A 24,566-nucleotide genomic window follows, 5' to 3' on the forward strand; every position below is an offset into this window, starting at 1 on the left:
GTTATGAAATCAATGACTTCAGATGAGTTCTATCCAATGGGTTTGGGCACATTTATAGCAATATTGATATATAATGACTTCTACTACATATCCCCAAAACAAGGGCTTTATTACTAGCTGTACCAGTGTGCGAAATCATCCAAAACCCAAACTACTCATCTAACACTTCATCTAACTACATAGCCTATTTCTTCCATTATCATTCTGCTTTCTCCTCCCTAGTGCAAAACCAAAGCATGATGTGAATCAGACAAAAGCCCGCGTCATATTATCTATATAAAGCCCTAGGCAAAAGGACAAATGACAAAACCATTCCTTAACCCTTTCAGCTGCAAAACCTCACAATGGACCAAGTACAAGTGGGGACGGTTCACCAAAGCTTTGGGGAATCAATCTGCCGTGGTGTTTGCCAACAGCCCCATAATTCAACGTCTAGAAAGGGACGTCAGGATTGGAGGAAGGCAAGTAAACGATTGACCTCCGCAGACTATTAATTAAAGGGGTTATTCAGGCTTAAGCTGCAAGTTGGCAGTCATGCTATGAGGATCTTCCTGAGCAGGTGATCATGTGACCCAAAGTGCGAGATTTGCCACATTCCAACTAGACGTGTCTGACCTCACGTAATTCACTTGCATTGACCACATCTAGATGGCAGGTGACCGCCTGTAATGAACATGCACAAGTGCTATGAGGTCATAGCCACTGGAACAGGATAGACTTAGGTGATTTTTATTTAGCCAGTTAATGTAAAGCTGAAACTTCAATGCATATCATTGTAATCATGAATTACCCTTAAAAAACATAAGTTTATTAAATATATCTCTAAAAAGCCAACAACCAATGGCTCACCCCAAAAACGAAAAACAACACACTGTGAATAAACTAAAGTGGGGGGAATAGTCAGCCCTACTGAAACGTCTATGCTGAATGGCTGCCTAACTGCGGGGGCAGGCACCCTAGGGGAAGCATTATGGCGCCCCCGCTCCGCGATGGCTGACCCTGGGGTCCCTAGATACGCCCTGATAAACCCACAGGGTCCCACTACCCGAACAAAATTATACTAAAGGTACCCCTCTCCTCTATACATAGATCATTCCTATCTCTAGGGAATCCTACACCCCACACTGTGTATCTTAAAAACAACAGGAGAACATGTGACTTAGGCGTCTTGGTAGCAGAATGATAAGTGTATTCCTAATCCTGGATACACTGTAATACACAATAAATCTAGCTTGGATATTAGCGATATATTTGGTCCTTAAGCTCAATATGCACAACTCAATATCATGCCCAGCTCATAAAATTACAACTATGACCGGCCCATAGCATATCAACAGCGTAATCTAGATGCTGATACTGAAGCAACATAAATGCTGGAGATTTCAGCTCGGAATATTAAATATAGCTTTGGAAGACGAACGCGTCTTCTGGATTTGCACATGCTGAAACTCACGACCAGCTCAGTAAAGCAACAGCTATACAAATTTACTGCACTGTTGCTGTAGAATAATTCCATACGTACGAGTAAAGTAAATTCTACAACCTCTGCCGAAGAAACCGCAATGGCAGGAATTGGCCACCAAACCTGAAAATGGCGGTGTCCTCTGGTCACAAAGGACAATGTGTACTGCTTCCCCTGCCATCTTGAAATGAAGACTAAACTGCTTGTAGTAAGAAAGTCGTGAACATGTAATTATCAACTGGAGATTTACACCTAATTAAAATCTAATAAACTGCCAAACAATTTTCCATGAACTTCTCCAACCTTCCCACTTCATTAGCGTTACTCCAACCTGCCAACCTGCTCTCAGACGTAGGGAAAGGGCACACTGTCATACGCTATCATCTCAGCCACCATGGATGACTGTTGTTAGCTATTTTCAAGAAATAGTGATTAAACAAATGAGAAGTTAGTGTAGCAAGGATTGGCATCCCAGCATCTCATGCTATTAATACTTTTAATTGGCTGAGGTCAGCTATAGCAACACTTTGTCTAATTATCTTCCGTGTATGCACTTTATGTGGTGCGAAGTGGTGTACGCACTTATCATGCCTCCTCGGCGGACTGATCGATGTCCCATGGATGGAGAGCAATGCTAGCTTTAATCTGAGCACTTTATAAAAAAAACACAATGACTCAATCCAAAGTAGTAAAGCCTGTTTTAAAATCAGAACCCGTCCCTGCGAACAGGTCAATTATATACTTTCATAATGAAAATCACAATTTGACATTAGAGTTGATTAATTGATTTAAAGGGAACCTGTCATATTGAAAATGCAATCCCAGCTGCCACCAACATGGCGTAGAGCAGGGAGAGCTGAGCAGATTGATATATATTATTGCAGGTAAAGGTTCAGTATAACTTGTGTTTTATTCGTCAAAATATCTACTTAGTCTAAGCTTTTCAGCCAAGTAGGTGGTACCTTTCAATGATTGACAGTTATCTCTGTATACACACTTATACTAGGAGCGCTGTCAATCACTGATTAGGACCACCCACCTAAAAATAGGGAGATCATAAAAGGAATAAAGTACAAGATATACCGAACCTTTTCCCGCAAACCTAAATATCAATCTGTTCAACTCATCCTGCTTTATGTCATGATTATATTTTTAATATGAAAGGTTCCCATTAAACAAAGGCATTTCCAAAATTCCAACACCTGCTGTTAAGTGTCGAATTGCCGAGACCCCCACTCCTGTTACCAGTTTGAAAGTAGTCATGCATGAGTGGACAATAAAGTCTATGGGATAGACAAAGAAGCGGAGTACTATACTGTATCCCCATTTTTATAATGTGGGGGAGGGGATTTAGGGTCCTAAAACTATGGTAATCCCAACAATTAGACAGTTTTCACCTATTTTGCTGAAAGGTTATAAGCTTGGCTTCTGAGAACACAGCTTCGGTATTTATCGGTAGTTTCAGGGTACTGCCCCAGACGCCTCTCACACAGCCAAACCAGATCTCACACTTAGCCCTGATGAAGGGCAGCACCCCCCGAAACACAAGGTCTGCAAATTGAGATTTTGGCTTTGGCTTTTATCCTAAGTCATGTGAAAGGCTCGTTAGAGAGTCGACATTGACTATTTGGATTGCAACTTCCTATTGGTGGCACTAGAGTTCTAGTCCTCTTCCTCTCTGAAGAGACTATTTGCATATTTCCCAGAGGAGTATTGCGGCTTTAAGTCTCCTCATCTCGACATGCTTAACATGTCAGATGCCTCTCACACAGCCAAACCAAATCTCACACTTTGCACTGATGAGGGGCAGTACCCAGAAACACAAGAAAATTGAGATTTTGGTTTTGGCTTTTATCCTAAGTCATGTGACCAGGCTCGTTACAGAGTCAATATTGATTGTTATGATGGCTACTTCCTATAGATGGCTCTAGAGTTCTAGTCCTCCTCGTCTCTGAAGAGACAATTTTACAATATATGGTACAAACCAATGTAGTCCTCCCAATCTGAGGTGTTTCTTAAGCTTTATAACAGCACATACAGTGGACTGGTAAACATGCAAGGAGTTTCATCCTTGGAGATTTGTCTTTCCTCCTCTTTCAAACATAAAAATCAAAATGATAGCTTATGTTTGACACAATATTTCCTATCAAGTAGTGGATTCTGTTGCGAAAATATAAAGTGGAGTTAATTGATTCTCAACAATAAAATGATGCTCCAAACCATAACTTTGCTATCCTTTGATAGAATAACCTGCATTGGCTGCTGACAACCATCATCGGCCGCGCTCCCTGTTGTTTTGTAAAGCAGATAAAGGCCTATATTGATGTAATAAAATACAACACAATTACCAAATGTTGGCTGCTATGCTGTGACTTCTGATTTACTAATGTGTGGTCAATTTTATATTAGTAATACTTTACGATTTTCAATTTTCAGCCAACTTTGGGAAGCCTAACATAAAACTCAATACCAATAAAATAAGTAAGTAAAACATTCAATGAAAGCCCTCAGAGTAGTGTGCGGCATTGAGTGGTGTTCGCTGAAATACAAAGGCCAGACTAAACCTTCCGCTGCGAATATATGACGGAATGCTTCCAATTGTTATGTACTTTGCTTGATGTATCAATCACAGCTTTGCTTACATGTCTGAGCTTCATAAATGATGTAGGAGTATGAAAGAGTCTAAAAACCTTTAGCATCACAGCCTAAAATATAACTTCGAAGAAACCTATCAACTTTCATAATGTGCCGATGATCCATCAAGACTGGTCCTTATCTGACCTGTATAAACATTTACCTTAATTGTGTCGCCATAATTGTTCTAATAGTTGCGTGAAGATTGTGATAAAAGGGCAATAGTAGGGTGTCTTTTTTTTCTAGGATGGAAACTTTTCTTCAACTTTGAGCAAACCTCTCTACACATAATTGCATTATACAGAAAGGCATCCAAATAAAGAATTGTTAGTCTGATATTAGGAAAAATGTCTCATTTACCCAGGAAGAGGGCCACCTATGCCTTTTAGCTGTTACTCTTCTAACTGAGCTCCATTCAAGCTGAGCTCCTATGTCCGTAGAAGAATAATACTGTTTATAAAAGAAGAAGCAAATCTATTTTTCAATCTCATATAAACCCATTTATTAGTAGCACAAGCATCAGATTGGAGGTGGGAACCCATACATTTAAATGTAGCCTTTAGCCATGTTTAAGCCTACGGAGGAGGCACTGCCAAAAGATTTACATTTATGGATGTTGGCTACTATGCAATGTAATGCTAATGCCTGGGGCTCACAGAGCCTCTTTCCTTTACTTGAACTGAGATACATATTATTAATCTATTCTGTGTACGGTCAACCTTTCTATTTCCCAAAAGGCCTCGAAACTGAGCTACAGCTGCCCTGCGAGATCATAACACTGAAAAAAAAACAAATTCAGTCCAGAGAAACATGTTTTGTCAGTTACTCCTATGCCCAAGGTAATATGTTAATGGGTTTGAAATGACAAGGAAGGACAGTGAGATTGCAGGTAAGGTCAAGAGCACATGTACGATAAGAAAAGACCTAGCTAAAGACCTAGAGAAAGCACCGATCATTGGCTAGCTGCTGTGTCGGCTCTCCCCATACCGGTGTTACATGTGGAGATGCCATATGTGGACTTCAAACCATGACAATGACATTGCTTCAAGTTGACAAATGACTGTGTGAAACTTGTCATTTTGAACTTTCTCTAATTGTTAAAATACTACAGGCAAAAATGAACAGATCAATCAAAACTGACTGATGACAGGGGTAGGACAACACCGCCATTAGGTGAGAAGCAAATTGGGCTTTGGTGGACTTTGTTACAGGATAAATGAAAGGAAACCAATACTTGTTAGACAATTAAAACAGCTACAATATATCTGTACAAGACATAATAAATGAATATGTAGACAAAACAGAAACACATTCATTAAGGTGACTGGAACTAGTGGGTAGGACTATATGGTCCAGTACCTAGAATTGAAGAAGTTAAAGGTTACAAGGTCTGAATGTTAGCATAAATACCAAACCTCCGTACATCTCTGGTATCACAAACATTCAATAACCTGTACAATGCATGCCAACATCTATATGGTGGTCCCAGGTAGTACATGGTACCATTGTGACTGCTATGGGGTCCTTGGAGAGATGGGACACAGCCATGGTTGTCTCATTGTTGTTGGGTCACAGCCTTTTACGTTATATCTCCTATCCATTGTATAGGTTATAACTTTTTGATTACTGGATATGACACCACTGGATGAGAAGTTGGCTTAATGGTCATGGAAATTGGAGAAAGGAAAAACAGGAGAAACAGACATCAGGCCTTTGTATTCTAGAAGACCAATTTAGGTCTTTGCTATATGCTACTTCTATTCCATAAACTGGACTCATGGGCTAATATGTATTAAATGGTTTTGCCACTGCTTTTAATCGATTCTCCATCCTTAGGATAGGCCATCAATATCTGATCGATGTTGGTACTACACCCAGCACCCCTGACGATCAGCTGTTACCAGCACAGACGGTGGACAGAAAGTTTTTGTATGCAGTATAGTGGCTGTGGTCGGGTATTGGAGATCCACCATTACTGAAATTAATATAGGTGGGTCTGCAGTATTCAGCCATGGCCACTATAGATTTGATGGAGCTGCCGTGTTCCAGTAGCATGCCAGAAATTATGGCAGTCGCCGGTAGCTGCTGATCGATGTGGCTGCGGGTGTCGCACCTCTACCGGTCAGATATTGTGGCTAAACCCTTTAAAGCTGGCATATCTTCCACAATTCTAAGATTCTAAGCAATGAGATAGATCTTGTGATTTCCATCAAATTAATAACAAAAAAAATCTCATCTCATCTCTCAGATTATTTTCCGGTTTGAAAAGCAGCAAGAAATGTCAGACTTTTAATGCAAGTTTTCATTTTAATTTTTTTTTAAAAATACTAGTATAAAATGCTTAGCCAATGTGGGCCATGAAGCTTTAGTAATAATTCTTGTTTGGAGGTGGTTGTATGTAATGTTTTTACACCCTGCTTTACAAGTTATGTTTGAGCAGGTGTGCTATATTTTCCATGGCAAACAATATTTAGGAGATGTAGATCCAGTTTAGGGGGAGACAACATTGGTGCTGTACATACAACAGTATCGTAAAGGAACAGATTGCGCCACAAAATGAGGAAGTCATTTCACTTTGCTAGCTTGGAACACTTTAAATAAACCATTACCATATGTCTACATTCCTTGGAAACTTAGTCAATCTTAAGAATGTTGCTTTCCTTTATTTTTTTTAATTCTGCACAACTTTATGTCTTTATTCTTGGGTTTTCCCATATCTCTCACACATGGCTTTGGCCAAAATGACAGTCTCTCTGGCATTGTTTATTGGGAGCTGAAAAACGACCTGTTCCAACATCATGTAAGAATTCAGTCCGTGGCAACAGTGAGATGTGGAATGTACTGCCTGGCATAGGAGCACAGTCTAGTTGTCTCTCATTATTCAAGATGACACTTTTTAAAAAAAAAATAATTACACAAACGTAAGGAAGTTTGGGCAAACAAGCTTTGGTCTTCTTGAGTACGAGGAAAGTTGGATGTTTCATTTCATTTCATTCCAGCAGTTCCGATTTTGCAGGACTGAATGAGCCGTTGAATTGTGTCTTTTAGGCACTATAATAAGTTAGGCCTTGTGCAATTTTTTCACAATGGCCAAACCAAGACGGAATCCAAAAGGAAAGGTGCATTGTAGGTGTTTCTTCAAGACCTAAGTTCAAGATCCTAACTAATTTATGTGTGTAAGAACTGCACTGTGTGACCAGAACACTCATATAGGGTTACTTCCACCAGTCTTTACCAAGTTGCGTTTTGAGTCCTCACTCCTGACTAATGTTGGGATCCCAAAATTCAGACCCCTCCTTTGTGAAGATGGAGACATGTGTTAGGAGTCGAGTTTCCTCTGCTGCACAGGGGGAATCTCGATCCATCTCCGCTGCGGTCTCCCATTCTCCTCCAGCCGCAGTGGAGCCTGCTCAGCAGGGACGTCGATCCCAGCGTCTCGCTCAGTCTGACTCTGTGCGAAGAGTTACTGCTGCTTTTCCTGCTTCTGCCATTGAAGCCAGTGCTGGGCAGCGGCGAGTGGACGTTTCTGGATCTAAGTCCTTATTTGCACACACTGAGCATGCCCAGGGCAAGATCTCCTGTTGGAGATCGAGGGTCACATGCTCAGGTACTGCAGCACATCCCATTGGTCCTTTTGGCAGGTCCTGAAAGGGCAAAACTTCTGTAGCTGTTTCCTGTGCTGCAGCTATATAAACTGCGCATGACCGCACGGCCATGCGCTAGTATTGTCGTCTTGTAAATATGTGTATGTGTGTAGATGGATGTACAGTTAGGTCCATATATATTTGGACAGAGACAACATTTTTCTAATTTTAGTTATAGACAATACCACAATGAATTTTTAAAGAAACAATTCAGATGCAGTTGAAGTTCAGACTTTCAGCTTTCATTTGAGGGTATCCACATTAAAATTGGATGAAGGGTTTAGGAGTTTAAGCTCCTTAACATGTGCCACCCTGTTTTTAAAGGGACCAAAAGTAATTGGACAATTGACTCCAAGGCTATTTCATGGACAGTTGTGGGCAATCCCTTCGTTATGTCATTCTCAATTAAGCAGATAAAAGGCCTGGAGTTGATTTGAGGTGTGGTGCTTGCATTTGGAAGGTTTTGCTGTGAAGTACACATGCGGTCAAAGGAGCTCTCCATGCAGGTGAAACAAGCCATCCTTAAGCTGCAAAAACAGGAAAAACCCATCCGAGAAATTGCTACAATATTAGTAGTGGCAAAATCTATAGTTTGGTACATCCTGAGAAAGAAAAACAGCACTGGTGAACTCATCAATGCAGAAAGACCTGGGCGCCCACGGAAGACAACAGTGGTGGATGATCGCAGAATTGTCTCCATGGTGAAGAGAAACCCCTTCACAACAGCCAACCAAGTGAACAACACTCTCCAGGAGGTAGGCGAATCAATATCCAAATCTACCATAAAAAGAAGACTGCATGAAAGTAAATACAGAGGGTTCACTGCACGGTGCAAGCCACTCATAAGCATCAAGAATTAAAAGGCTAGACTGGACTTTGCTAAAAAACATCTTAAAAAGGCAGCACAGTTCTGGAAGAACATTCTTTGGACAGATGAAACCAAGGTCAACCTCTACCTGAATGATGGAAAGAGAAAAGTATGGCGAAGGCGTGGTACAGCTCATGATCCAAAGCATACCACATCATCTCTAAAACACGGCGGAGGCAGTGTGATGGCTTGGGCATGCATGGCTGCCAGTGGCACTGGGTCACTAGTGTTTATTGATGATGTGACACAGGACAGAAGCAGCCAAATGAATTCTGAGGTATTCAGAGCCATACTGTGTGCTCAGATCCAGCCAAATGCAGCCAAACTGATTGGGCGTCGTTTCATACTACAGATGGACAAAGACCCAAAACATAAGGCCAAAGCAACCCTGGAGTTTATTAAAGCAAAGAAGTGGAATATTCTTGAATGGCCAAGTCAGTCACTTGATCTCAACCCAATTGAGCATGCATTTCACTTGTTAAAGACTAAACTTCAGACAGAAGGCCCACAAACAAACAGCAACTGAAAACCACCGCAGTGAAGGCCTGGCAAAGCATCAAAAAGGAGGAAACACAGCGTCTGGTGATGTCCATGAGTTCAAGACTTCAGGAAGTCATTCCCAACAAAGGGTTTTCAACCAAGTACTAAAAATGAACATTTTATTTAAAATTATTGAATCTGTCCAATTACTTTTGATCCCTTTAAAAACATGGTGGCACATGTTAAGGAGCTGAAACTCCTAAACCCTTCATCCAATTTTAATGTGGATACCCTCAAATGAAAGCTGAAAGTCTGAACTTCAACTGCATATGAATTGTTTTGTTTAAAATTTATTGTGGTAATGTCTATAACCAAAATTAGAAAAATTTTGTCTCTGTCCAAATATATATGGACCTAACTGTATGTCGAACGATGGAAGCTCCTAAATATCCCTCCCTAGTGTTGTTGACTGTTTGCGGATGATGGCAGCTATCTAGCGCCCGACTACCCATCAGCACAATACACACATAACAGCGTCTAGTTGCTGTGACCGCCTGTACGGCGCCGTGCGCTTTCCTTACCCAAGCCTGGGTGGTTAGCGGCGTCCGTTTGTGCGGCACCGCACGCACTCTTGTGCCTTAATATTATTATTTAGTTTCCTTACACACCCAGTTGTGGTGTTGTGCCAGCAAGGGTCTAATCGGACTTCAATCCTAGTTGGGCTTGAGTTCGCTGACTCCTTGCTCGCGCTCTATGTGCGGTACCGCGGTCCTGTGACGCAACAGGATCGCTTCCTTCACGCAGGGTGTAGTTAACCCGTGCGTGTATACTTGCAGTACCGCCATATAGTCCATCTTACTAGCAGCAGGGTTTTTCCTGCACGGTGGACCTCAGACTGCGAACGCACCTAGTTCCATTTCATCTTGTACTTGGTGCGTTCCGCCAGTCCCTAACAACATGGTGTTGGGCACAGTCTGTAATATATGAATCAATACTATGTCATATTTGTCTTTCCCTACAACTGTAATCCTTCCACTTTCTAATACTGCACCCTACAATTCTGTGTTTTGGATATATTTCCCCTATGTGTCCTCTCCTGGCTTCCATCTCGGGCTTTATTGCCTGTAGCAACCAATCACAGAGCAGCGTGCATTTTACCAGAGCTGTTTATAAAATGAAAGATGAGCACTGATTGGTTGTTATGGGCAACAGAGACAGCTTATATATTAGGCAGTTTGTATAAAGGAGCCTTTACAACAAATATGGACAAACACATTCATGCTTTTAATGAGAGAAGCCATTGGTTTAGTGAGTGTTACTCCCGATCTTGCTCTGCTTTGTCGGTCACACAGCCAGGGCACAGTCAGAGCGAAGAATAGCTGCTACGCCATTGACAGAGTGTCCATGTCCACCCTCCGCAGCGAGGAAAGCGCAATGATACATTTGTCACGTAAAGAAAAGCAAGAAAATCATACCCACTATAGAAAAACAGCAGGTGCCTAATGAGCATGTGCGACCTGTCATGAAAACAACTACAGGACGTATCCGTGGGCAACCAGGTGTTGATATCCGGAGCAGCGAGCACTTCTGGATATTGGTTACACTTGATAACTTGGTTTATTGAAGGATTTTAAGCCAGTGAGTTGTGATTGATATTGTGAGAATAACCCTTTAATATCTAATAAAATTCTGGGACAACCCCTTAACATTTGGATTGAAAATGTGAGGTTTCAAGCACTAAACACATATTGAACATGATGGTATATCTATAATCAACCATTGCTTAAAAAAAAATTTAGGCAAAAATTCTGTAAAATGACTGTGTATGCCATGAGCAATCTGTGTCAAGCTTGTGCTAGGTCAGCCTTTACAATGAAGCTAAACGCTATAGGAATATCTATCTATCTATCTATCTATCTATCTATCTATCTATCTATCTATCTATCTATCTATCTATCTATCTATATATATACATGCATACACTCATACACATATAGTGTTTAACTTAATTCCAAATAATACATATATATATATATATATATATATATATGTATATGTATATATATATATATATATATAGCTTTTTTATTTAATTTTTTTCCCCTCTCATTTTATATATGATCTTTCCTCCTTTTATCAATCCTTTTTCCGCTATGCTGTCTTGCCAACCAACACCATTTTCTCCATAAAATATAATAGAGGAGGAGGTGCTGGGTAATGGGGCATAACTACATTGAAACACAATTGCTAAATTACGGTGCAATCACACAGAGCGCCTAGGGCAGCGACAACAGTAAATACCGCTCTGTCTGCAGCTATTATGATTGTCAGGCTGCAGATTCTTGGTAGAAATACGGAAAATTAATCACGTTTCACCTTTCCTAATGCCCGCAATTCATCGCTTCACATCTTAAAGGAAAAAAAAAAAATCTAAAATGTGTTTTTGTTTGTATTAATTCCATTTGATTAAATCAATTAAATGGTAGGTTAAAAAAAAATCTATATATTTAATTCTGTATTTTTAAATATTATTACATTATCAATAAGATTAAAGAAGAAAATTGTTGACTGTGGGTGTAGTTTGTCAATTGTCCATAAAGTACAGTAATAACTTAACCAGTTCTTCTAAGCAGATTACAGGTTTGTACTCCCACATTTCTGTCTTAATTATCTCCACCAGGATGAGATAGTTAGGTATGATCTATAGCTTTTCCCAGTGTCACCGTGCCCACACGCCTTCTGTAATTCATGAGCTATCATACACCTTTCCAGCTAGTTGGGCTGTTTAATTATCTATTGTGCCGGATGGGAGTCCTGTCAGCCAATCAGAAAGCAGATTTCACAGAGAATATTTGATTCAAGATATTTTTATGCGTGGTTGTATTTCGGATTTTTTTTTGTATCTTTTTATAACCTATTTTTGATTATGCATTTACAAAGGAAATATTTAGCCATTCAGGAAGCTAAAGAGCCTTGCTGCAATGCGATGGGTGTTATAGATTTTTATTGTGTAAAGAATTCTAATTGTAAGTGAATTTACCTTGCTGGTCTTGATAAAAAAATATACATAGCCACTATTATTTTAGCTAATATTTTCTTAATATATGTATTATGCATACATTAATATATATATATATATATACATTACATATATAAATATATATAAATATATATGCATGCACATACTGTATATATATATATATATATATATATATATGTATATATATATATATATATATATATATATATATATGTATATAGGTATATGTTATATATTTTATGCCAAATAATACTACTTCTAAAAATGTGTATTCTTTTTGTTTTTTTCTGTTATTATTGACATTTTTATTATTATAATTATTATTTAGGTTTATTATTATTATTATTATTATTTTAGCATATAGACCTAAAAATAATGCCGGCTTCTAAGGCAGTCAGTAAAGCAGAGTCATATCCTAGGACTGCATTGGAGGGAAATTTCTAGTGGGTGGTGGTAAATACACACAAATACCTTTTTCTATGGTATTTGCTTTTCAACACGTGGAGCTTTTGTATTTTTTTTATTTTCATAATATAACGATCAGCCAATGACTAGCATATGGATTAATTACACAAACACATCAACAGGCAGTTCTTCAAAGTGTCTTTGTGAGTTTGCACAAGAAACTACAAAATGATCTAAAAAGGAAATGCATAAATATAATACATCTTATAGATGTTTTCTGAATATAACTGATTTTCTTTTGTTTTAATCAATTATTTTGTATAAATTCATAATCGTGCCTAGCTAAGACGAAGATCAAATTACTTACACAACTGATGAGATTTGTGTGGAAACGTGCGTCGGGGTGTGGCACCACACTTTACAGGAGGTAAGGATACATTTATGTAGATATTCACTACTTAATGATGTAATTTTTAATTCTTTCTGTAGGTGACATTGAGTTATTGCAGAATTACATTCCTTATATGATCCTATATACACTTGATCTTCTGGATTTACCTGATGTATAGTAGATATATTTGCATTGCACACTGTACTGACTCCATTTTTGATTACTTATATATTGTCTCAGCCATTAGCTTATTTTAGGAGTATATTTATCTGTATTATCTTTACATATACCTCCTGTCATACATACCTCTTTGCATGTTGTGTTGCCACCTGTTGGTTTCTCATCTTTTTTTACCTTTTTAACCATTCAACGAATTATTTTCAATAAAGTCTCACTTTTGATCACATTTTGGTTCCTTGTGTATTTTTTTCTATAGTCTTCTAATGATTATTGTATTGAACCACCAGCACATGTTACATGTATATTGTTTGGCATCATCTGTATCTCTTAGGACTTCCTGTATTCACCATTTTGCATTTGCATGCCATGATTGGTTTCTCCTTTCATTTCTAGCATCAAACCCAAGTAGACTACATTGGGGGGAATATTTAGTGGGTAGTGGTCACATACACACAAATATCTTTTTCTATGGCTTTTGCAATTCAACATGTGAAGCCTTTGTACTTTTTTTTATTTTTGTAATAAAATGATCAGCCAATGACTAATTTATGGATTATTTACAAAAACACACAAACAGGAAGTTCTTCAAAGTGTGCGTTTGCACAGGGAACTGCAAAATCATAAAGAAAAATGCGGAACAATATTAAATCTTAGCAATGCTTTCTAAATATAACAGATTTTCTTTAGTTTCAATAAACTAATTTATATTAATTGATAATCATGGCTAGGTAAGATGAAGATCATATTAACTTAAGCGACCAATTCGATTTTTGTCATGAGTTCATGTTTTCTGGCGTCCCAATGACAAGAGCGTCAACGTGTTTAAGTTTATTTATTAATAATAATAATAATAATAATATAGTTCGTAAAGACTTTGAAAATATGTTAATGGTGTTGAAAGTGTATTAAAAGTAAATGATAAAGTATACTGGAACATTAAAGGAAGTAATTAATATGATTAAATATTTTACAAAATCTCATCGGACCTTACCAGCATTGCATAAGTCATAATGGTTTCCAAAGTCTTTAATTGGGAAGTGTATATTTGTGCTGGACTTATTTAGAATTCAAAGAAAAAATTATATTAGAAATTAAATACTTTAACCGGTTACCATAATATTTGTTTACAACAAAAAAGCATAGCTCATAGGAAGAACTTAGAAGAAAGTTCTTCACAATTGTAAAAGATTTTTTTCTTCCATTTTATCTCTCAGTCCAGTATTAATTGTTCTGTATAAATACACATTTCTGTTTTTCCACGGTTCTTCAAAATGGGCCCATATTTTCCATGAACTATTTTAGAGATAGCAGCGAGCGCTCTGAGTCAGGGTTTACTGGAGTTTTGTCAATCTGTTCAATATCAGTTGACTGCATCTGCAGCGGAATGGTAATGTAATGTTTAACCGAAATGTCCCTTTACAGACTGTATTCATATAGCAAAAATTTGCTTTACAGCTGTCAATGAAAATGGGCAATTACATAACTTTTTTTGTACTGATATTACTATTTATATTACTACTCCTCTTTGTATTATAAATGTTAAAATGGCAAAAAAGGTCCCTTCCAAAATCTAGCGACAGATTTAAAAAAAAAGTGATGTTGTAACAATTTGTTTATATTTGTGAGTTTATCATTAGAAATAACAATGATAATGCAAATAACATGTATTGATCTTTGAGCTTATCTGTTCAATCGTCAATAAACAAGCAGGATGACGATCTAAAATGATGCACTCTCAGACCTTAATTGTGAATTTTTCTGTTGCAGACTGTATTATTCAAGCTATCTAATGAATCTCATGTAAAGTAAAACATGTAAAATTATAATCTGTACATTACTTGGATATCATTCCAATATAAATTGGATTGTGTAAAGAAAAGGACAACTGATGAAGGCTTATTCGGCTGAAACGCGTTGTGTTTTAATTTGTGAGGGCAGCTTTTAAAAATAAAACCATTTTTAATGGACTACGTGGGGGTTCATAACTCCATGAAGACTTTTCTACCTTTATATGTATTCTGATATCTGGAACCATCACCAATCCAGTGGAATCGCCTGTCTGGATCAAAACTCTTCCAAATCCTACATGTTGAAAAAGTTTCTTGGAAAGAATTTTTCACGGTACACCAGACTGGCAGCAAACCTTCTGAAGGATTCCTTACTAGTGATTCTAGGGTTGTGTCTAATGGTTTAGAAATCCCAATAATATGTTGTGTTGCAAAAATAGTCTCATTTATTTATTATGCTTGTTTATATAGCATCATTATATTCCATAGCTCCTTATACACGTCATCATCACTTTCCCCATTGGGGCTCACAGTCTAGATTCTCTATCGCAGTGGTCCCCAACCTTTTTGACCTTGAGATCCACATTCAGGTCTGCAAGAGGGTCGCGAGCCACATCCAGCTACTGCCCCCCCTCACAGTAGTGGCAACCAAAGCCCCCATTACGGGTAAAATGATAACCAAAGCTTTTCCACACAAATCACCCTAAAGCAGTATACCAAGATCCAGGGGTTCCCACCACACCCCCATTCAGCATTCTCCCATCACGCACTCCCAACAGTCACATCCAGCTTCAAGCACCTCCTCCGACCGGTAGTATCATCCTGTCTCCAGCATACCATGCTTAAATTATCTCTAAACCCCCAAGACCAGTAGATGTGTACCCAGATCTGCTCTTCTCTGCAGGGCTACTCACAAAGTTCACCATTTTGAGATCTGCTCTTCATACCAGTTTACTAAATCTGGAGCTAATGCACCAATCTGGCAGACAGCCACGAGCCACAATTCATGGGACAGCGAGCCACATGTGGCTCCCGAGCTACAGGTTGGGGACCCCTGCTCTATCGGTATGTCTTTAGAGCGTGGGAGAAAACCGGAGGAGAACCACACAAACACGGGGAGAACATACAAAGTCCTTGCAGATGTTGTCCTTGGTGGAGATTTAGCCCAGGACCCCAGGACTGCCAATCAACAGTGCTAACCATTGAGCCACCAGGTAGTATTTTGATTAAAAATATGTAAACCAGCATATGATAACAGTCAGAGGAGTAGATGATTTGTGGGCAATTTGGGGGGTTCCAATACTAAAGATAAGGAAATAAGCATAAAGCAAATGGAATAATCTTTGTAGTGCCCGTGTATTTATCACTACAGGCCTCCAACAGATGCCGAAACATTTGAATCATGAGGTCATTACGTTGCCACTGAAATCTTGACGTGGACATTTTCAGATCCCAGAAGGGGCCTATAATAGTTACTGGATACCACCGTTGCCAACTTGACTTTTTATTTTTTTTTATATGGTTTACCAAAAAATCACAGAAGACAGACAATATTCTTTACAGACACATTGGAAAACCAACATAAATCATTATGATTAGACATGATCTATGATTCTGATATGAGACATCATCTGAATTCACTGTAAACTCTAAAATGATTACAGTCATAATAATCTGTACGAGTCTCTTCAGGTTAAAAAAAAAATCATGGACACCTTAATTTTTTTTTTTACGGACATGACAAAAAGAGTGCTCTATTTTTTATGGACCATGCTGGATTTTCTGGACAGTTGGCAATCCTTGTTTTATGACAATCTCTAAAGACTTGCCACGCTACCAAACTTATTTTCTTTCCACCTAATATTCTGACATATTATATAATTTAACATGTTTTAGTCTCAAAGATGTCGGAATATTGGGCTTTGCCTATTTTGTATTTTGCATGGTCCATAATATATCTAGCCATAAGTAGGGTTAAAGCTGCCTTTTGTAGAATGTTAATGGAAGAATACAATCTTTTACCGATGTCGACAATTTCAATAAGGTCATATACATAAATATTTTTAGAAAACCGAACTGATCATCATGGCTGTTAATTATAATTGTGACTTCCATGTTACCAAAAAGATCAGATACAACATTGAGCAGACACTGCAAATTTTACAAATTTTGATTGTTCGATAAAAGTTTTGACGATTTAACCTTTTTGTAAAGTATGCTTGGGCAACTGTAGTGATTATGAATAATTTGCTTCCAAGACACATTGATCGTAATAGACTTTTTTTTTTAATTATTCATATCATAATAAATAATTTTTGCAATATGATAGACAGTAAAAACTATCATATTATTTATGGATTTTGTGAAGGGGTCAAATATTTAACTCAATTTAAAAGAGAAAATATATACTGAAGGCAGGCTTTTATTCCCCACACAATTGAGAATTCTATATAAATTGGAAAATTGGATAAATGTTTTATTGTGACTTTCACTTAAGAGCGTCAATTGTGTGTTGTTCATTTAAACGATTACATCTACTGCTCTAATGAAAATTGCTTTGCTCAATAGAAAATCGGCGTTAGTTAGGCGCACAGTTCAGCTTTTACATTCAGTCTATACTATAGCAATTTGTTTTCTAATTTTAATTATGCTTTTGTATGAGATAGTCATACTGTCAATTCAGGTAAGCTACATGTTCTACGGAAAAGAAATTCTATTTATATTATTTCTTAGAAATAATTGAAGCTGGGGCTACAAGGTGAAAGGTTGCAATTCTCAGGCAAGGACTGCAAGTGAGGAAATTTGTACAACAGATTTGCGACTATCTTAAAGCTGCAATTTTGCTGTAAAAACAAACGAATCGCAGACAAGTTCCGAGTCGCAATTGCATGTGACTTGTGTGAAAGTCTATGGCAAGTGAGTCGCATGCTGCTTGCGACCATTGACTGAAAATTCAACACTTTTGGAGACATTTCTGACCCTGTTTCACAGTTGTCGTAGATTGCAGGTAGAGTTGAGCGAATTTGTTCGTATTTGGTCATCGATTCTGAATTTGCCATATTCGTGCCATATTTGTACCCTATTCGTGCCGAATCTATGTTTGATGATCAGTTCTGAACATATTTGGTAGTCTTTACTCCCATTGACTCCAATGACGTTCAGCTGTGTTCGACGAATATTGCAAAAAAAATATTCACCGCCGATCGTAATCGGAAACAAATTTTGAAAAATTCGCTCAACTCTAATTGCAAGGTTGCAATGAAAATATTAAATACAAGGTCACATGTCATTGTAGTTACAAATGTTTCTAATTTAAAATGATCATTTGTGACAATTTTCTTTTTTATGTCATAGACTATTGTGCTAAGCCTGGCAACTCCCTCATATTAGGGAGCAAATTTTCTTTGAGCCAATAGATTATTGAGAATTTCCTTTTGTCACCTTTTTCTAATTTGAATATAACCAAATAAACAAAATAACACAATAGAAAAACAATGTAACCCTGCAAATATTCTTTATTTCCCACCTAGGACTATGTAACCAAGTGTTCTATATCTACACTATGTGGTGTATCAAGTTATCTGAAATTAAATTTCATTTTTTATTTCCTTCTTTGTTACTGATACATTCGACTGCACAATAGAACAGATGCTGAAGCAGATGTGTGCAGCACTTTATGACGCTTATTATGCCACCGTATTAAAAAAAAAATGCATCATTCGGTAAAGGCACATACTGTGTATTATGCAGACTTGTAGAAAAAGTCGTGGCCTATCTGGACTGTATTTATATTTAAGTTTTGTACAAATTCATGTATGCATATTTTATTGAGCAAAAGATTGTTTTTTTTATGATAACACTAACTAGAAAGTTTACAAATGAGATTAAGGAAACTACACAATTTAATATTTATACCTATAATACAGATATATTAGAATACCTAGAAATTAAAAAAAAAAATGTTTATTACATATTGTACTATATTTAGTTTCAGGTGAAATTTCCTATGGTTTTTATGCTAATATTATTCAGATTGTCAGTTATAAGTCTTATCTGAGTGGTCGTACCCTTCCAAAATAAAAGAAGCCCATTCTCCTGGCTGAGAGTCTGGGGTTTTTTTTAGTATTTTTCATGGCATTTTTTTTTAGTTAACGTCGTTAACTGTTTTTTTTATAAAAAAAAATGCTGCTGCCATATGTTCATTTTAAAATATATGACAAATTATTAAGAATGTTACATACACAGAATTTTTTTTTTAGGCTTTTATAACATTGTTTTTATTGTTTTGCTTTTTGGCTTTCCCAGCATACCATGGTTCTAGCGGTTTTTGTTTTTTTTTCAGTAGTTTCTTCAAAAGATTTGAAAAATACAAGAAAATAAGAAGCAAGTAAAAATGCAAATACTGTTAAAATGCTTGAAATGTATTGCATTTTCAAGTGTTTATAGCCTTTGCGAAGGAGTCCTTACAGGTGATTAAAGGTGACATATCAGAAGTCAAACCCAATAAATAGTAGCCGTACACCTAGATAACTATTTGCTGAGCGGGCTCGTGTTCTGGCTTCACACCGCTAAAAGTCAATATATGAACAGCAAGTCGTTCTTGAAATTGCATCTATTCAAGTCAATGGGTGCAAAAAAATCCGATCCTATGCAGATCGTTAGTAGAGCACCTGTTTTTTGTGGATACGTTGCTATTATTAGGACACAGACCTCGTCACTGCTGATGTCTATACATGAACGCTGCACAAACTGCATACAGATGACAATACAGTGGAAAAATCATCTGCTTTGTCTAAATGATGATTTTTTTTTTATATGCTTGTGTGAGCTTAGCCTTATACCAATCACTAAATATAATTCTCCCGTGCATAAATGGACTAGTATTACTGCTAATGGCCGCATACATAGCACGTGATTAATCTTGTGTTATTGCTCCATGTACATTACTACAGGAGAGCGAAGAACGTAAATCATGAAATGCTGAATGTTTTCTTTTTTTTTTTAATTTCCAAACATAAAGTGACTGTAATATGTGTAAAAATCACTGGTAGGTTTATTGTAGGTTTATTGGTTTATTGTATTGTAGGTTTATTTTGTTCACATTGCACATATTGCATCTCTTATTGGATGTAAAGTTTCTACTTGACCAAATGTTGTGTGTATAGTCTGCGTACTGTAGACTCGGAAGCTGTAGCCTCATAGGAGCAGCCTGCCGGCCAGCTAGACATCCACACGCTCGGTAACCAATCCCAAACTTCCTTTGTAGTAAAAAAGTGACTGCAGAGAAGCCTACAGAGCATCATTCATGGAATTCCGGAGTGGGAGGGCGCCGCGTCGTAGCAACACCTGACACTCCCTTTAAGGTATTGGATGCTGCCACTGACGTCAGACGGCCTCTAGCAATCCGAGACTCCCATACGTCTCAGAAGGAAATCTACAGTATCTACAGGCAACGGGGAAGATTGCGAGCTCTTCAGGGTGTAGCATCTAGTCGCCATTGCAGCAAACACACATGGACGCTGACATCTCGGGAAGTGATTTGGTCTTATAAGTCCATATAGGCTAAAGATTAGCTATGCTTTCATTAATGCAATGATATTAGTGATAGGAGCAGTGCTTTATAAAGCAGACATTAAGGGTTACTTAAAGGGAAATCAGCGGATTCCACAGCGTTCTGAACGTTTATAAATATGCAGAAGTATGCAAATGTCCTCATGATCCCAGTCTACGTATAATCTATGGTCAATGGCATGTATTTAGCCGTCTGGATTACAACGGAAGAGATAATACAGTCAATGGGGTTTAATAAGCAGTAAAGGCGCACTGTGTAATGCTGGTGATGGAGAACGGCTACAGAAGAATGAGAAATGACACTTCAGCGCTGTAGTAAATGACACATTTCAGGCTCCACAATCGCCCCCCTCTGCTCCTAATGGCTAGCCTCGGCAAGTGTGTGTGTAATTTTCTCACTTCAGCTGTCAGACAAATTGGCAGGTTCATGATAATTCTATTACTCCGATAAACGCAATGCAGCTCGGTGTGGTCTGCGCGAAGGGCGGCGGGCGCGCAGGGGTTAAAATGCCTTTTATTATTGGGAACCCTTAGCAACCGTAATAAGTGTAAACCAAAATGGGGGGAGGGCGACGGGGATCTGCCATCGCAGCTCAGCTATTAATATTATTTTCTTGCCTGGGTAAAGAAGATATTTATACAGCAGGGTTGTATGTGGAGGAGGTTTTTTCATGCAGCAGGGTTGTATGTGGAGGAGGGTTTTTTTTATATATACAGCAGGGTTGTATGTGGAGGAGGGTTTTTTGTAGACGTTGTGCCTTTAATTGCTGTGGATTAATCAGTCCCTAGTTGTAATGTTCAGCCCTGCAGATTCGTATTTAAAGTAGCACCATCTGGGTAGGTGGGTGGGTGGCTTGGGCTGGAGTTCCTTTGCTACAAGCTTGGAAATTTCATCAGATTGATCAGAAAACCCCCCTCCAGGAGCCGGAGAAAACAGGTCGATTTGAGAACAATTTGTGCTCCATCCATTCTCCAGGTTCAGCTATAACCCCCCCACCCACGGACCCCCGCTCTCATTATTGCGGTCTCCTCTGCACCCCTCACATCCTCCGTCCCTTAGCACTTAGCGCCCATCCTGGGTTATGTAAGGTGCTGATCCCTTAATATATCTATGCCATCTTCCGGCTATCTCTTCGTCTCATGTTTTTCCCTTTCCCAGCCATTGAGCTGTGTAGGAAGATTAATGATGGGATACAAGCAGATTACAGATTGCACAGATAGGGTGACACAATTGAGGTCTTGTTTTATCACATTACATGGTGCCAGAAACAAGCGGAGATAGGGGCCATGGCATAAATATACTGCATCTAGAGACCCCCTAAATAGCACAGAGGAGGGAGGGGTCCTGTGTGTCTCAAGAATTTATAATAATGCAAATCCAAAGCCGGATTCTAGCAAGGATCTGTGTGCATTGTCTTGGCTGAGCCTGGATCTGCCTGCATTTTGGAGCTTTCTCCATGGCACAGTGTGCCTATGTCATCCTTACTTAATAGATTACATTTTAATATATCTGTGAGGTAGTGGTGATTCCCCAAAGAGCTACAAGCAGACTTTTTTTTTTTTTTAAAGCTGCAAGCACCAAATCTCTCTCCATTCACCCTTTATCCTCCCCCCATTTTCCCTCTAAATTACCTTGCACTTTGGGTTGGAACAATAAATCCAGGCATGATTTAACCTCTGAATCCCCAGCATCTATCCTGGAGCAATAAAGGGTTAAGGTATATCCTCTCCTATGAACGGTAACGCTGTCGGCGCCGAGGATGCAGATCTCAGGGACCTCCAGCCTGTGGAAGACGAGGAGGAGGGCTGCAATAGATGCTGAGGAGCACCCTCTTTAATACCTTGGGACCTACAGGCTTACCTGTGATTTGCTTAAATAAGAAGAAACTGCTGACTTCCAATTGTTATTTTTAGCCCCCAGCTATATTTTATTATTAGCCACAATGCAACGTACGGACATTGAAAACCTCCTAGATTAAGACTCGGGATTTTTTTTTTTTTTGCTGTCCATAGCTCATTGATTTTCCTAGGTTTGACATACAAGCTTCCTGTTAAGTAAAAGCACCAACCAAGCGTTTAATGGTTTACTAAAACAATTTAATCTGCTCACATCATTTCACAAGTTCCAAACGACAAGCTAATTAATGAACGCTAAGTGACACATTGGGGGAGGGGGGGAAATAAAAAAATAATAAATAAGGCGAAGATATCTAACACAGCATCTACCCCCTGCTTACCTTATGGAAAAGCTAATACAAGAAGCACAATAGATCCACAGCTTTCCCTAAACTTAACACTATATGTACTCCATAGGCTGGGAAATATCCAACATGCTCCAAAGGGAGAGAAAACTTAGGGTCATCCTTTAGTGAAATGATCTCTTCAGCCAGCTTGGATTAAGCAATGAAAAGAGATGCCATGTGAGAAGGCGACAGAGCACAGCAGAGGCAGGCAGCAGGGGCAGGCAGCAGGGGCAGGCAGCAGGGGCAGGCAGCAGGGGCAGGCAGCAGCATCCTGCTCTGGAGGCTCCCTAGTCAGCAGTGTGCAGCCAGTGCTGCTGTCCAGGGTGCTGAAGTCCCCTCACCTCTATGGACGCCTGGAATTATTTGGCTTTAATGAAGCAACTCTTGCTAATGCTCCACACTGGTCCATACCCACACTCTGTCACGTGAATAGCACCTTGCCAAACCCGTCCTGTTAATGGGTGATCACATGTGTGGACCCCTATGCTTGGCAAATGAATTACCCTTTTTTTTTCCCAAAGTAAACTATGGATTTGGGTCTCCCAGCTCCATCCATTGCTTCCTTAACACTGAGCTGTGAGTCTCTTCTCCATCTCCTGCTATAAAGCCCCCTTCAGTGTGATCTTATCAGCTGCACTGGGAGGAAATCTCAGGGACCATCCAGTCTGCTGCTGGCTCCAAGTTTCTAATCCGCAGGCTGCAATCACACACTGAAATCATCACATTTCTATTGAAGTTCCATACAATCTTTACCAGCACACTTATGGTGGCTTGTCTAAATACCTTTAAGTCTTTAAGATAGAAGAAATGATAAAATAAAGACAGACAGGATCATATCTTATTGAAAGCAAGACACAATAGACTTAGAATAGGCTGGAAATGAGGGATAATGCTACTTACCATTGTGAGAGTTGGCTGTCCTGGAGATACAAGTGTCTTAAAATCCAGTCTCTCCAACAGATGCTGGAAGGTAATGTCTCTTGTTTGAAGTCATCATGTGAGGACTTCTGCTTTGCTCAGTGGATCGCCCACCACTTGGTGTGACTTATGAATCTAATATCCGCAAGCTTAAACTCTCAACCACCTTGGTGACTACAGAAGACAGGAGGCAACTGGCTGAGATGTTTATGAACCTATAGCTTTATGCAGTACCCTAGGAGACACGTTCTCCTTATACCATAGGTGATCCCAATCAATAAGAGGGGTTATCAGTGACTGCTAAATGGCTACGCTAGGAAAGCAAACCCCCTGTCTAGACCCCAGTCTAGTGTAATATATCTGTCTTCTCCAGAACGTACAACTTCTCCAGGATGTTCTTCTATTACACTTCATCCACACATCACTATTTTGTTGACTTCTCCCATCTGGGTGGTTTTCTTTTTGAAAGCTCAGCTGAGCCCCGGGATTACACACAAGTTTCCAGGTAAGATTACATTTGTGTTTGTTATTAGTGCGATTCAGTAGAGAAAGTAACAAAGGGACCTGTTGCTTGTCAACTTCTGGGGACTGGTCATAAGAATAGGGAAGTTTGGAAAGTTTTCATCATTCAGAAATACATTAAAAAAAGGAAAACAAAAAACAGATATTGATGAAAATGCCCAAGCACATTAGCAGTCTGGAGCCATTTCCTCCTTATATTGACATAATTAATAAGTGCCTTCTCCCACACAAAGGTCTATATCTAATCTGCAGCACATCTGCAGTGAATATGAAGCCAGTGTACTCAAGAGTATGTGCTTGATAAGCCTCACAGCGCAGCATGAAGCCGTGTTAACCCCTAAGAATTTGATCTATGGTTACTTGTAAATCATTACCTGGGGGACTACAGTTCCCAGGATGTCCTTTTACAGGTTTGGTACCT

General features: G+C 38.8%; 1 protein-coding gene across 1 annotated transcript in view; it reads right to left on the reverse strand.

Moving 5' to 3' along the window:
• Positions 1 to 23,693, reverse strand: part of BDNF (brain derived neurotrophic factor) — an 86,099-nt gene extending 62,406 nt beyond the window's left edge. Inside the window, exon 1 of the mRNA XM_069738600.1 lies at positions 23,606 to 23,693. Coding sequence (XP_069594701.1) covers positions 23,606 to 23,608 — 3 coding nt within the window. The 5' untranslated portion in view covers positions 23,609 to 23,693. The remainder of the gene's footprint in view (positions 1 to 23,605) is intronic.
• Between the last annotated feature and the right edge of the window lie 873 nt (positions 23,694 to 24,566).

The sequence above is a fragment of the Ranitomeya imitator genome, chromosome 9 (assembly GCF_032444005.1).
Source record: "Ranitomeya imitator isolate aRanImi1 chromosome 9, aRanImi1.pri, whole genome shotgun sequence".
Lineage (NCBI taxonomy): Eukaryota > Metazoa > Chordata > Amphibia > Anura > Dendrobatidae > Ranitomeya > Ranitomeya imitator.